We start from the raw sequence: 16,322 nt of genomic DNA on the forward strand, positions 1-16,322 counted from the left end.
ATACCACGATTACCCAAATCAATACCCAGAGACTTAAAACAGATAAACAACCATAACATTGCCTTGAAGTCAGAAAACGTATTTCCTGTTCTAGAAATTTATTTGATGTCTTTGAGCTCCTTCCTCTCAATGGTAAATTGGGGAGACCATTGTCTATTTCAAGGGGTGTTATGTACGTGAGATAACATAGTATGCATATAAATGGTAGAAGTCAGAACCTATCACATCAACAACATTAATAAAATACTTGTTTCGCCTCTACTTCTAAACGGTTGCTTTGTATCCTTGTTTCTGGTCCGAAAAAAGCATATCAGCTTGTCATTTGCAGGCCATAAAACCTCTCTGTCTTTCACAGTCGCCTTCCTTATACTTACATTTCCTTTTGATTTGCCTCCCTCACACCCAGGCTTTTATTTCTCAGTATGACTTTCCATGCTGGTCAATAGATCCTTCCAGATCTCATTTCCTTATGGAGCTCCCGAGTCTTACGTCCACACAGCTCTCCAGGAGTTGGCCCTCAAATCCATTTCTGAACAGCTTTTGCTCCCTGCAGAAAGTCCTTTGGTGGCTTTCTGTTTATTAACAGAGTGCTTGGGCTTTGGAGAGGAAGCTCACATATATCTATCTTGTCCCAGCATGAGGACACCAGTCTCAAACAAGAGCCTCTGCTTCAGAGCCAACTTCCCATCCAGAAGCGGTTCTTTGCCCTATTTATACTGTTGTCTCACTAGATGTCGCCACGAAAAGCAGCCCATCCTGTTAATTTTCAGGCCCTAGCAAGGACATCGTTTCAGTTCCCAGCACCCACGTGGCTCCTCACAGCTGCCTGTAACTCAGTTCCAGGGGTCTGATTCCCTTTCCTGGCATCCACAGGCACCAGACACACACATAGCATTCATGCATATATGCCGGAAAACACTCATGCAAATTTTAAAAAATATTTTAAAAAAAGAAAACTACAGAAAGAATTTCAAGGGCTTTCTCTTTTGCCCTCTAGACACAGGGCAACACAGGTTTCTGCAGTGACCGCAGGCTTGCCTGGCCTGAGATTTCACTTTCGTGTTTGATGATTTCCTCTTAAAGTATAAAGTATTGCAAATGAAAGCTTCTTTCAATTTGGCAAACGGATACACTTTAAGAGTTCTGTACTTTGACTAGAGAAGGCGTCACTGCGAGAAATGAAGCAGCCTCCGGATCTTCCTTGTTTAGAATCGCTAAGGCATGGTTCATTTATCCTCAAGTTTATCTCTGGCTATGGAGAGCTCTATGCCTGTCATTTATCCTAACTGGAAAACTGGTTGATGACACAGATGCTCTCTCTTTACTCGCACAACATTGACATCTCATTATTTTAATGTTCACCTACCCGATTGACGCTAAAATAGGAAAATCGTATTTTGTACTCATTGTTAGTATTTTTTCAAGAAATATTGTTTAGACGTTCCATTTTTTTTCTTTTTTAGTTTTTTGTGGGTTTTTTTTTTTTTGAGAAAATTTTTCTCTGTGAAACAATTCTGGCTGTCCTGGAACTTACTTTGTAGACCAGAATGACTTTGAACGCTCAGAGATTCACCTGCCTCCGCCTCCTGAGTTCTGGGATTAAAGGCACGTGCCACCACTGCCCAGTGGAGGTTCTAATTTTTAATTAATTAATGTATACAGATGCTGTAAATCTTAGTGAAATTACAAATATATCTTTTCTCATGCAATTTATTTTGAAAATGTTTTCCTCAAACCCAGTCTTTATTTATGTGTGTATGTATGTATATTTTATTTATGGATCTATCATCTGTCTGTCGATCTATCATCTACCTGTCTGTCTAATTTATCTATTTCTCTAATATTTTAATTATCTATGGACATCTATGCATATATTCATATGCGTGTCAAAATGCACACTTCAATATATTTCAGGATCTTAGTGAAGTTTGGACTTAATGACTATACTCTGTTCCTGTGATTGTTTGAGAGAAGATTTTAGATGGCCATCTTGCTTGTATTACTGTTATATTTTATTTATATATGTTAAGTTATTTTATAGCTTTTCGAATTCAGAAATTCCTGTATTTCATAAATAAAGCCCTGCTCCATGCCAGAAAACATTTATGTGATATGATATGATGTGTGTGTGTTCACGTGTGTGTGTGTGTGTGTGTGTGTGTGTGCGTGCGTGTGTGCGCACATTGGAGAAGGAGTCAATTATCCTTAAATATTTATCCAATATCCATCTGTCTGATTTTGGAGTTGTTTTGAGAGGGTTATTGAGATGCAGTTCTTTTTTGTAGCATTTTAGATCTTTTTCTGTTTTAAAGAAATAACCCATACATTTCCACGTGGAATTGTTCTGCAGTATGAGATACTGTTTCTGTTACATATGTCACGAATTTTGGATTTAACAATGTTTTTCTCCCATTTAAATCAGATATCAAAAAGCTACCTCTGACCTGAACTAGTGCTGCCAGCATTACTAATTATACCACTGTTGTTAGCAATCTCACATATCCCTTCTTGCTACAGAAAAACCCAGGACACTGGACATTTGAAGTAAACCCGGCAACACCAAACTAAACTTTCTAATCAATATTAATTTAGTGTCAGTTCTATACTTTTTTTTTGACTCTTCAGTTTTACTACGACGCACATTCAGATTTCTGTCAACTTTCTCTGCAAGGAATTTGGGGTCAGTAATTATGTATCATAAGGATATGGAAGCCTTCTTCCTTTCCTCAACAGAACTGAAAAGCTGAATCAGTGTAAAACAGAGATCAATTCCAAAATCCCTACTGAGAGAACATTCCAGTAGTTGGGTTAGAAAATTTATGTAAGTAAAAAGACTGATGCATGGGAAGAGAAGGGGACCAAGAAAGAGTACTTAAGGATTATTTAAAAAGTGATGCTTGGAAAACAGTTATTGACACGTAAAATAATGGTTTCCACATGTATGTAAGGCTATGCAGTATGTGTACATATATATACAATAAATAATATAATGCATAGGTGGCATGTAACATATATTGGCTATCATGTACAAATTGCATCTTTTCCATATTAATAAATACTGGGCAATTTGGATTTATATCATATATTAAATAAGAAGCATAGTGTATGAATCATCTTAGCGAAATGTCACAGACGATATGACAAAATTATTTATTTTATATATACAAGTATAAAATGCTTTTGTGTTAGAAAACATCACATATTAAAATTAATCAATGTGCTGAAAAAATCATCTAGAGCAATGTCAAATGGAAGTTGAATATTCTATAGAAAGTACTTTCAAAAATCACTATGTTGATCTGCTTAAGTCTAGCAACAAATAAATAATTAAAATTATTTTTAAATTTTTGTATGAGCAGGCAGTGGTGGCGCACACCTTTAATCCCAGCTCTTGGGAGGCAGAAGCAGGTGGATCTTTGTGAGTTAGAAGACAGCCTGGTCTACAAGAGCTAGTTCCAGGACAGGTTCCAAAGATACAGAGAAACCTCGTCTCAAAAAACAAAACAAAACAAAATTGTATTAAAAGAAATTGAGAATAAGCTGTATTTGCAGGGATTTGATGAAGTGAAAATGCAGGTAATGTTGGTGATGTAAACCGATTTGTCATTTCCAGAAACCAATTGGATTATCTGACTTTTATGTACGTATACACACGCTGTATTATAGGACTCCAACCAGAAACTATAATTTGAAATAAACAGCATGACTAATATGTCTCTACAGGATACTTCATCCTAAGATAATTTACAATAATGATGATTTTGTGCAAGGCAATTTTCAGGCTCACAGTTTTAGCTTTATCATGGAGTAGTGATTGAATAGATTATGCCATTATTCAACATGTTTTAAAAAATTTCATATCTTTGGGAGGCTCATGGTGCAATGCTAAATACTAAGTTGTAGTAACCCATTATCTGTACAGTGAGCCATATTTACACACTGAAAGAGAAAAAAATACTCTAAAGTGTAATTTTTTGAGCATTAGTAATCTGGAGAGACTCTCATTTAAAATCTCCCCAGGGACTTAGAAGTGACAGTAGAGAAACAGCACATAAGTTTTCAATTGACCTTTACTGAAATGATTTGATTTAAAGAGAAATAAGCATCTTGTCATAGTAGGCTAATCAAATCTTCGAGCTGAAAAGCCTCTCGCAGTTCACTTGGTCCAGTCATTCACAGTCTATCTCTGTGTCTGGCCAGTTTGTGTTGAAGGACTCAGTAGCTGTAACTCCTAAGAGTCATGGGCTTCTTTCACCTCTGCAGCTCAGTCCTTCCTCATTTTTGGATTTCCTCCCTAACTGCCCCAAAGGACCTTATTCTTCCCTAAATTTCTTTAAGCATATTCTTCAAAGAGCAGGGTTAATAATGCAAATATCAAGCTATTCATAAGTTGTGAACAATAGGCAAAAATCCAAATTCTGTGAACATTATATAAAAGTCAGGCGATGTTGAAGGGCTTGGTTTTCTTCAAGCTGCTACCAGTTCCCTTTTATGTAAAATGTGATTAATAATGATGGTGCCTTCTTCATAGGGACTTTTATAATTTTTATTATTAGTGTGTTTGTGTGTATGTATATGTGTGTGTCTAAGTTTGCACATGTGTGAGCACACATGGTAATTTTTAGCAGCTGGTTCTCTTTTTCTACCTTACTTATGTTTATGAGACAGGAGTATCTCATATAGCCCAGAATGGCTTGAACTCAGTACGCAGCCGAGGATGAACTTAACTTTCTATTCCTCTTGTTTCCGCCTCCAGAGTGATGAAATGACATGAACATGTCACCATGCCATGTTGGAGATCTAATCAAGGACCTTTTGCCTGTTAGACAACCATGCTACCAAAGGAGCTATACCTCAAGTCCCTCTGCCTTGTCGATGAGGCAGGATTTGTCTTATATTTGCTTTTCCCAGGCTTGCTGGCCCAAAAGTTTCTGGACAGTCCTACAGTCTCCACTTTGAATCTCCCCTTAGGAGTACCATGATTGCAGATACACGACTGTCTTGTCCGTGTGTGTTGGGGACTAATAGGTTATGAGGCTTTTATTTCCCGAGCCATTTCACCAACATTTAGATGTTTTAATGAGTTTGTGCATGTGAAGAATTGGCCCGAAGATAAAGATTAAATAAAACTAGGGCCTTCTGGTTTTGATTCCAGGTAGAAAATATACTCCTTTTCTTTATGTTAAACACAATGCCAAACATAGAATTTTATATTTCAAGTGCAGATAAGAAGAACGCTGACAGATGAGGGCAGCCAACTAAGAATTCAGGGAACATGAGAAATGACATAGAAATGAGGTCTCTGGGTTTTCTTAGTTCTTCTATAACCCAGTCCGGATGCTGGAGAAGCTGACAATCTGGAAAAACTATGGAACACACACTTAAAAATGAGCTACAACCAAAGATTTTCTCTTGGGAAAAAGCAGCAGGAAAAGGAAAGCCTGCCTGTACAGAACATGCTAAATGACAAGTGTCCTAATCCTTCCCAACAACATAGAAAACACTGGTTCTAACGCAGTTCTCACCAGGAAAAGCAGAGCACGGCAGGCATCAATTGGTCATTTTTGGGGGTGGGGAGGGCAGGCGATAAGGTAACTACCCAACAGGCCTGACTTCCCAGCTGATGTCTGATAAGTTTTGAGCTAGTTAGAATGTTCATTCTTGTTCAACTAAGGAGGTCAAAAGATGAAAAGTACTGTGGAAACTCCCATCTGTTCACTGTGGATGGAGAATGAGAACATGGTTGAAGCTTGACCTTTTACCCCAGCTCATCTCCCAGGGGTATCAAGAAACCCTAGTATTAATCAGAATTTAGACTTAAGATGGGAATGAAGTGTCTGCCTTTCCACCCACACTGTGTCAGCAAAACCCAGAATATTGAAAATTATATTTAAATAGGCTACAGAGAGATATAATATATACAATGACACCAGTCTAGATGTCTTAATATTTTGATTTCAAATGTGACTTCCTGACATTCCTAAATAAATGCCCTTGGTGTCCCCAAGTCACTGTTCACTTGATTTTTAAAAGGGGGTAGTTAACCTGGATCTGTAATGTGAAGAGTTACTGGTATTTTAATTCACTCTTTTGTCAGCTGTTCACTGAGCCCATAGTGAATTGAAAACACACAGGAGATCATTGGGTTATGAGGATGCCATCGTCTCAGCTCTCAGGTAGTTTATAGTGTAACAAAGGAAAGATACAGCAGATCACTGTTAATATAATGTGGCAAGTACCATTATAGAAGAACAGATGTAGAGCTATGGAAATCCTTGCTGTTGGTTGGTACTAAACGAAGTGCAGACATGGAATTAATTGATGACTGGTTTTAAGGAGCTACCTATTTTTAAATCAATTTAATTTGATTGCATAAAATCAGTTGAAGAAAAATGAAGCAGGGTAGACAAGTCAGTTATTATGTCATCTAAAACACACGATTTTATCCCAAAACTTGAGGAATGATATTTAATTACTTTAAATATTACTGCATATACAACTATGGGTGGACTGGCCCGTTTGAAAATACTTTTAATGCCTTCTATATAAATTCAACCTTGAAACATATCAAACTTTTCATACACAACACCAATACTGTTCAGTGTTTTCAAAATGTTTGCCAAGTCCACATTTTGCTCACTTGGACACTGAAGTTTCCGCCTTGTGTCTGCTGACATTGTGATAGGCTAAGCACACAATCCTATGAATGACAAAACAGTCCCTGCTAATTTCCTGCTTTTAAGTAGCCTGTTTCCCCAGTGGCACTTTTTTGGAGAAAGCCAAATATTCATTTTCAAGCGACTATCCACTTGGAGATGGTTCTGGGTTAGTGATCAGAGCATGTGTCCACTTCTTTCAGCTAAGGACCCCTTCTGGTGCAGACTTTCCTTTTAGAACCACCTTTACTGTATCCCATTAGTTCGGGTATGTTTTGTATTCATTTCTAGAAAGTATTTACTTTCCTTTTTTATATCTGTTTTGTCTCATTTTTTTGTTCAGTAGTGACTTGTCCAATTTTATGAGTTTGTAATTTTTCGGTTCTTTATCCAGCCATAATCCATGTTCATCATATAGAATGCAGGGTATTATTTCAATTTTTTAGTGAGACTTTCTTGGTGTCTGATATGTGGTTAATTTTGGCGAAAGTTCCATAAAGTACAGAGAAGAAGGTATACTCTATTGGGTTTGGGTAAAATGTTCTATAAATATCTCTTTGGTCCAGTTGGCTTATAATGTCGGTTAGGTCCTGCATTTCTCTATTTAGTTTCTCTCAGGATGACCTGTGTCTTGGCAAGAGTGGAGTATTGAGGTCTCCCACTATCAGTGTGTGAGAGTTAATATGTGATTTAAGCTGTAGTAGTTTCTCTATGAACTGGAGTACCCTTTAGTTTGCTGCATAGATTTTCAGAATTGCAATGTCCTTTTGGCGGGTTTTCTTTTTTTTTTTTTTTTTTTTTTTTTTTTTTTTTTTTTTTTTGATTTTTCGAGACAGGGTTTCTCCGTAGCTTTTGGTTCCTGTCCTGGAACTAGCTCTTGTAGACCAGGCTGGCCTCGAACTCATAGAGATCCGCCTGCCTCTGCCTCCCGAGTGCTGGGATTAAAGGCGTGCGCCACCACCGCCCGGCTTGGCGGGTTTTCTTTTGGTGAGGACGCAACATCCTTTTATATATCTTCTGATTAGTTTGGGTCGAAGCCTATTTTGTTGGATATTAAAATGGCTACACTAGCTTCCTTCTTAGGCTCATTTTCTTGGCATATTATTTCCATCCTTCCATTCAACAGAGGTGACGTCTGTTGAAATTCCTGTTTTATTTTTTCACTTTCAGCTTTCTCCCAGTTTAAGTTTTCTTAATTGATTCTATTTTTACATGCAAGTCTTGAGCTGTTTTCATTTCATCCTGCTGTTTGTCTGTGTTTTCGTGAACTTCTTTAAGGAATTAATCCATTTTCTCTTTAAGAGCCTTTAACATGTTTTATTTATTTATTTATTTATTTATTTATTTATTTATTTATTTTTGGTTTTTTGAGACAGGGTTTCTCTGTGGTTTTTTTTTTATTTTGATAATTTTATTTATTTATTTATTTTATTGAGATCTTAAAGGCTACTGGGAAAACCTTGCCTTGTGTTTCGTCTGTGCTGTATTTCCCATGGCCTGCAGCAGTAGGGATGTTGGGCTTTCCTGGGGGACATTCTGTCCTAGCTGTTATGCTTTTATGCAGCTTCTACGCATCTGGGTTTTTATTGGTTGAAAACTAGGTGCTGATATCTGGTCTTGTTTTGGTTGGTTTGGTATCACATTTCTTTGTTACTCTTTCCTTCTCTGGATCTAAGTAGCGTGTGGTGACTGTGGATTGCCAGGTAGAGAATGATTCTGAGATTCCGGCAGGTGTGACCACTAGAGTTTTAGTTAGAATGTTTCTTTGAGTTGGGAGCTGACGCTTAAGTGGGGAGATCGGCTAGAAGGGGGTTCCTGAGGGGGTCCACAGGAGGGAGGAAAGCCAGTTGTGACACCTGGATCTGTTTAGTCCCCTGGGAATGAAGGCAGAGAACAGGAAAAGGCCACAGCTAACAGCCTTCCACAGAGCTGAGCATGAGACTGGGGGATTGGGTTTAGAAGAGATGAAAAGGAGTGAAGGGTCTGAAGATCAACTACCTGCCTCACTGGCCATGTGGCCTCTGGAAAGGCTTGGATTGATATAGGTTAGAGTCCATCATGTAGAGAGCCAAGGCAGGAACTTGCAGCTAAGAATTATAGCAAAGACTGCAGAAGAATTCTACTTATTTGCTTGTTTCCCCTTGCTTATTTTTGTATACAGTCCAGGCCCATGTGACCAAGAATGGTACAGTCCACAGTGGGATAGAAACACTCCTGCTAATTAATAATTTATAAATGTCTCAAAGACATGTAAATAAGACAATCCAATGGAAACAATGCTTCAGTGAATTCTCTCTCTTTCAAGTTGTGTCAAGCTGACATACGAAGCTAACTATGACAATATATTTCAAAGAACTAGCTTTTTAAGTGTTCGTCCATTTGTCACAGCTAGCAGAATGTCCACCAGACATCTTCCAGCTCCCTTTTCATAATCTCTATTGCCTCAACACTCCACTTACATAGGATTCATTTTACCTCTATAAATATGTTCCTCAGGTACTGTAGACTCCCCTTTCATCTTGGGCAATAATATCCACAGAGCTGTCAGTTGAAAGTGCAAAGTGTGTTTTTTCCATTATACATGACTATAAATCCATATTTATTAAAGTACAAATGTTCTCTGGGTGTCATTTTAAATATGTTCTCTACTGTCATCCTTTTCCAGCATGAAGGGCTGTAGGAAGCACTGTACCAAGGACATCTACAGCAGCTAGGTACAGAGCAAAGTAGTTGACAAAAAAATATCTTGTGAAAAGAGTCACTCATTTTTCTTTCCAATGTGTTTCAGGTTTGTGGAAGGGATGCTCAATATTTGTTACAATGCTATTGATCGACACATTGAAAATGGCCAAGGGGATAAGATTGCAATCATCTATGACAGCCCTGTCACAAACACTAAAGCAACTATCACCTATAAGGAAGTCTTGGAGCAGGTAATGTCACAAACTTTCTCGCCATGTTGGTTAGTGTATAGAAGTTATACAGCTACCATATGTTCTCATTATATAGCCATTTTAAATATCTTGGCATGCACTAATGATTCTTTATAATCTTAGAATTAAACACATATTTGTATGTGAGCAAATTTTGATTATTTTTATCCTTTAATTCATATTTTATAGTACTGAAAGGGACTCATTTTACTTGGGAAAGCAAGCAAATGTGCAGAATACTTTTAAATGCTCTTCTGTCTTTTGCTGTCTCTTGTTATTGTCACCACGAGAACTAAAGAGGCCACTTCTCACGGTTCTGTGATAGATGGTCCTGCTACACGCACTCCTTCTCACTTAGCTCTGTCCATTTTAGATCATCATCCAAATTTTCTTCTTTCTCCTTTCCCTTAAAACTTCAAGTTAGTTTTAATTTTCATTTCTCTAACTGCTAAGGTTGTTGAAGTCTTTTAAATTTATTTCGTAGCCATTTTTATGTTTTCCTTTGAGAACTCTCTGTTGAGTTTGGTAGCCTATTTTTAATTGGCTCATTTGTTTTCTTGCCTCCTTGTTTTTGAGTTCTTTGAATATTATGAATATTGATCTCCCATCAGATGTATAAACTGACAAAGATGCTCAACATGGGTTTCTTCTTTAATTGGTTGATTTGGAGAGGCTGAGGGACGAATGGGAAGGGAAGAAGTGATGTAATTATATTTTAATTAAAATATATTTATAAAATATTGTCATTTGGTGAGTAAAACCCTGATTCCTATGGCATACAAGACACTTTGAAATCAAGCCACAGCATCATGTCAAACTTTTATTTTCTAATATTCTTAGCCATTTGTACAATGTTTTCTTTTTTTCACCTTACTCTTTCGTCTTGTATGTGGTGTATAGATGTGTATGCACATGGGTTGTAGGTACACATGCATGTGTGGAACCCTGAGGTTTCTTTTGGTGTTTTCCTCTGTTCTTCACCTTATTTTTTGAGAGGGGAATCTCGGGATGTTCCTGAAGATCACTGTTTTGGCTAGAATTGATAGTCACGGAGCTTCTGGGATCTGCTTATCTCCTTTCTTCTGGTGGTATGTCCTAGACATGACATATGCCAACATACCTGACTTTTAAGTAGTTGCTGGGGACATGAACTCAAATCATCATTCTTGTGTTGCTAATATTTTATATGCTGAGCCATCACCATTTGTGCCTTTGAAGCTCTTTGCAAATCTTCTTTCCTTTCTCCCACTTACTCTTTTTTTGTGTGGTTCTACTTCGATGTGTGGTTCTTAGGTGGACCATAATGTTGACAAATGGATGGTAATACATTTTTATGTTATCATCAAAGTAGACATAAAGTCCCAGAAATAATTACAAAGATATTTGAGTGGTGCTAAACTTGCCTAAAGTGAGATGGTCTTTAGGGGTTCCTGCTTCATGAAAGAGTCTGCCAGACATCCTGCAGAAGAAAGTGACTGGCAAACTGCCAATATAGGCAGAACTGTCTTTGAAATTTCCTGCTTCTTGGAAAAGTCTGTCAGATACTATGGGCCTGCAGGCTGAAGATGGATGCTATAATGGTACAGAAGAACTTTGGATGACAGTTCAGGCAGCGAGATGTCTCTGTCAATTCTAAAGTTTTGGAAGTTTCTTACAATGTACTTCCTGTTTACTTAGGTAATAATATATCCTTCTGGAGTCTTTGATGGAGTTGAAGAATAGTTATAATTATAGTTTTTCTTAGTTATAATAAAAGATAAAGCAGATATAAATATTATAACTGTAATTCTTGCTTGATACCTGTTTTGTTCCATGTAATTTTTCTGTGTTAAAGTTAAAACCTTCCTTTTTATTTAAACAGAAAAGGGGAAATGGTGTGGTAAGTCCTTCTGTATATTAATAAATAAAGAAGCTTCTTTCAGCCAATAGCTTAACAGAATATCGTCAGGCTGGAAAAGATTTATACAGAGAGTAGGCAGAGTCAAGGAGACTCCATGTAGCTACCACAGAGAAAAGACATGGGCTGCCAGCTAAAAACTTGCTGGTAGACCACAAGCCTTGTGGTAAAATATAAAATAATGGAAATTGGTTAGTTCTAGATGTCAGACCTAGCTAGAAATATGCTTAATCTATTGGCCAAACAATATTGCAAATAATATAGTTTCTGTGTGATTATTTCGGGTCTAAGTGGCTGGGAACAGATGAGCAGCCGCTCCCAACATTTGAGTAAGTTAGGTCAGTGGAAAATTACTATAGCTTTGTAGGCATTTCACTGTATATGATCCTTTAAGGGGAAATATAACTGAAGGACATATTTTTTTATGTCACTATTGGCATTTTGCATCAGAAAATTCTTCAATGGCGGGGGCTTCATCATCACAGTGGAATATGTTTAGGGATGTCCTGACCACTACTTACAAGTAGCAATCCTATCTGGGCTGTGATGAATAAACATAGACCCAAACATTGCTGTGTTGGCAAAATTTCCCTAGATTGTACAGTGCTGGATGAGCCCTCCAATTGGCCAAATTTAGGTTTCATTAATGGAATATCAGGAAACGGGAACAAAACATTTCATACTCTTGGTTTTATATTATCAATTAAGAGTCTGCTTCATAATAGTACAATGGTTCTCAACCTTCCTGATTCTGCAACCCTTTAATATAGTTCCTCGTTATGTGGTGACCCCAAACCATAGAACTGTTTTGTTGCTACTTCATAATTTTGATTTTGCTGTGATTATAAATTGTGATGTAAATATCTGATATCCAGGATATTTGATAAGCAGCCTATGTGAGGGGTTGTGACTCACAGGTTGAGAACTACTACTCTAGAACTTAAAGGAATTTCAGTCTAGCTAAAAAGACATTTCAGGCTGAGTAGCCCAAGACATGGCCAAAATTAAAACCAAAAAGGAGTGCTGTGCTATATGGTTTGGTGTATTGGTTGTTGTTCTGAAAGTAGAAAAATCTGTATTTGTGAAATGAAATTCCATGCAGGGTTGACACTGGAGTCGATGTGTGCATAATTTATGAGTCACGGTGCTAATGTAAGAGGAAATAGAAAGTGTCTGAAGTACTGCACTTTTTATTATAGGTTTGCATTTCCACATTTTGGAAGAGGCATTATCTGTGGCTGAAAAAGTACTCCTGAGATTCTGGCACACTGCCACACGCTCAAATTTGCAAATTTGAAAGCCTACGATAATTGCACATTTTAATTGATGTTAGATTGTGCAGAATACAATGTGTATTCATGCATTGTTAAAGCATTATCTCTGTTAGCATATTCAATTTAATGAGCATATAAACATTAGAGTCAAAGAAATATCTTTAAGGAAATCTTAAGCAATAAGCGTGGTTTCTGTTTCTGCTGCTTTCTCTTTAAATTACGTAAACTGTATAAGATCGTCACGTGCACATGTTTTTCTCAGAATCTTTCTGCTAACTCATCTCATTTCCACATATCGAGTCTGGACTCTGAGACTCTTTTGACTTCTGTGCTAGTTCACGGGTTTCAGTTCAGCCTGACATGAAAGTACTTAAGAGGGCTGTTCCTCTCAGCTGCTGTCGGCCTCTGATTCTCTGGGCTTTCTTCTCCAAAGTATTAAAGGAAGAACTGTTCCACCGAGACAGAGAGGCATTGTTCTCTTGCTTTGATTACCTGCTCCCAGCTCCCTGCAGTCTCTATTTTACTGAGAAAGACAGAGAAAGGTTTAATGAGCAATGCCATTGAGAACAAACAGAAGGAACAATCACACCAGGACTCATTTCATCTACCTTGATTCATTTTCACTTGGCATTTTGAATAGGTAAAACTTGATTCAAGTGTCTTAATGTTTTATTTATTTAATTAATAAACTGTAAATTTTAGGCTGACGCTCCTCAGTGATAAGAAAGATTGATAGTTTTAAAGGTAGGGTCAGAGCCTTTCCAAATGGCTGTTATCTGAACGTCTGATTAATTTCAACAGCCCTTTGCTAAAGTATTTGTCCAGGGATGAGAGCCCTGTTTAAGGTCAGGCCTCCATTCAGTAAATGTTTACCTTCGTATTGTCAAATTTTGTTTGGAATAAAGGATAACATAACTGGACAAATGTCTTACTGCCCAGTGCTGGGAAAACATACAAATTAAAATTCAACTGTTATACAAGAGTCGGAGTTGGCCTAGGTTCTGTTCTCTGTGGGGAAAATGTGGAGAAGCATTGGTGTTTACTATTGATTTCTCAGTAGTATCAATTACCTGTGCTAACTAATTTATTATTTTTTATTTTTATCAAGCATATGGGGGTGCACATATATGCCTTCTGAGGCTATAAGAAGGCATATCCAGTCCTCTTGAACTGGAATTGGCAGGCCATTGTGAGCTACCATTCTTGTAGTAGGAGTTGATCCTGAGGTGTCTAGAAGCTTGGCCAGGGCTCTTAACCACTGAGCCATCTCTCCAGGTAGACACTGTGATAACTAATTCATAAAGACAAAAGGTTTATTTTGGGCTACCATTTAAGATCACGTGGGCCTATTTCTTTGGGCCTGTGTGGCAATGACAGTGGTGGAGACTGTGGTGTGGTGAAGCAAAGTGCTCACCTCATGGCTGGAAAGCAGAAAAAAGGGGAAAAGCCAAAGTGCAGTCACCTCTTCTGTAGACGCAAACCTTAGTGACCCAAGGAAGCCCTGCCTCCTATGAGTTCAGTTGCTTCTATCAGCACTGTTCCAGAGGCTCAGTCTTGATGCGGATATCTTTGACAGACACTTTTCAAAACCACAGTATTACCTAATGTGGTCAGGAGTAAATAGGGTCTAGTAAAAGTTCCTGGTTAGTTCAGGTGCTTCTTTTATACTTGAAATGAGTTTTACCCTCTCCGGTGTCTTTTTTTTTTTTTTTTTTTTTTGATTTTCGAGACAGGGTTTCTCCGTAACTTTTGGTTCCTGTCCTGGAACTAGCTCTTGTAGACCAGGCTGGCCTCAAACTCACAGAGATCCGCCTGCCTCTGCCTCCCGAGTGCTGGGATTAAAGGCGTGCGCCACTACCGCCTGGCTTCCTCTCCAGTGTCTTAAGTCTCACGTTATGTCTGTTCTATTTTATCATCTTTAAGATCTTCCCTGACCATATTAACTGTGCGTGTTCTTGTCCACACTGCTTAATAGCCCCCTCTTGATTTCATTTTTATTACTCAATATTGCTCCTTGGGTTTTATTTATATGCTTTTGAATGATGCTACTACGTGTAATATGTAAGGTTTATAAGGAGAGACATGTTTGTTTTATATGTAGAATGTTGCCAGGCACATAGGGAATATTTATTGAACTATGAATGAATCAATGAATGAACGAATGAATGAATGTACTACCATTTGAAATCTTCATGTCTACTATATCTATTTGAATGGAATTCTTTAGTGTACATTACTGGTGGAATTTGGATTTCCTAACTTAATTATGTTTGCTTGATTCTCCAAGATGTGTAGATTCTTTTTGGGTTCTTCAAAATAAGCATCTGAAAAATTTGCATGCCACCAAACATGCATATGTTTATTGTACTCTTTTCATTTTAACTATGTTCAAGTTAACAGAGTATCATATTAAGCCTCAGTGAAATCAAATGCATGTGTGTTTGTATGAGCACACATATATTATGCAGAATGTCACCAATTTAACGTCGAATTCATCTCTGTGTGTGGATTTTACTTTTTGCTATGCTAGCAATTATGAATTTTTATGTGTATTCACTGTGTTAAAAAGGTGACCTTCCATGAAGGGCACCTGAGAATCTTTTCATGAACACTGGTATATGAGGGAAATTGATAAAAATAGAATGTGTGTTAAATTTTCCAGATCTAATCCACCTCAAAGTGCCTATTATCTTTATTAAAGGTAATTTTTGCAGTAATTATAGCAGTAGTTGTAATTATGAAGGCTTAATAATTTAGCAGAAAAAATTACTCTGTAATCATGGGCTGTGTTTCATGAAAAGTCCACTTCCAATCTGTGCTCTTCAGAACACTCTCTTCAAAGTATGAAATCCATCTTCTCAGAAATAAGTCAGGGGAAAGCAGTCTGATGTTCCCTCATCATTGACACCAATATTATTCTTATGCAGACACCCTAAAGTAAAGGCACAATATCATACGTTCACATCTCTCCCTGCTGGTGATGGTCTTGTTCAGGAGGCAGTATTTCATCTCTTTTCTATCTCAAGGTACCCAAGTAAACACTAAAAATCAAATCTATACTAAAACGACACAAAAAAGTATATGTCTAAAAGAGAAATGATTGTTTCCATCCTTGATAGGTAGATAAGTAAAGCTAATTTACGTAGAAATTGTAGTCACTCATGTATTTCCTCCCATTGTGCAGTGCATTCAGTTTTAGGTAATGACATATATAGATTCAAATAAAATAAGATGGTATCCATATACACCATTACATTTTTTATAAGTAGTATTTGTATATAACTAGATCAGGAAGCCCAATATTCCCAAACTACCAGAAGACCTCATTATTTCTCCTTCAGTTATTTCTCATCCAGTTCCTATATGAGTTATGAGTTCATCTCTGATGCATGCAGACCATTCATGAAATAAGCCCATGCTTAAACTTTATACAAATTGAATGATGTAATATTTTACATATAGAATTTTTCTTTCCCAACTTTCAGTTCATCTCATCCCCAGAGGTCATGATTTGGTTATTTGAGAAGTTCGTGTTTGAGAGCATTGCCAATTTTGATGATGA

At 37.4% G+C, this 16,322-nt stretch overlaps 1 protein-coding gene across 1 annotated transcript in view; it reads left to right on the plus strand.

Moving 5' to 3' along the window:
- Acss3 (acyl-CoA synthetase short chain family member 3) overlaps window positions 1-16,322 on the plus strand; it is a 154,552-nt gene that overhangs the window by 20,678 nt on the left and 117,552 nt on the right. The window contains exon 2 of the mRNA XM_041668440.1: window positions 9,445-9,589. Within this exon, the coding sequence (XP_041524374.1) occupies window positions 9,445-9,589 (145 nt within the window). The remainder of the gene's footprint in view (window positions 1-9,444; window positions 9,590-16,322) is intronic.

Source organism: Microtus oregoni, unplaced genomic scaffold (assembly GCF_018167655.1).
Source record: "Microtus oregoni isolate MIOR12 unplaced genomic scaffold, Mior012 000001F_ref0000356, whole genome shotgun sequence".
NCBI classification, from domain to species: domain Eukaryota; kingdom Metazoa; phylum Chordata; class Mammalia; order Rodentia; family Cricetidae; genus Microtus; species Microtus oregoni.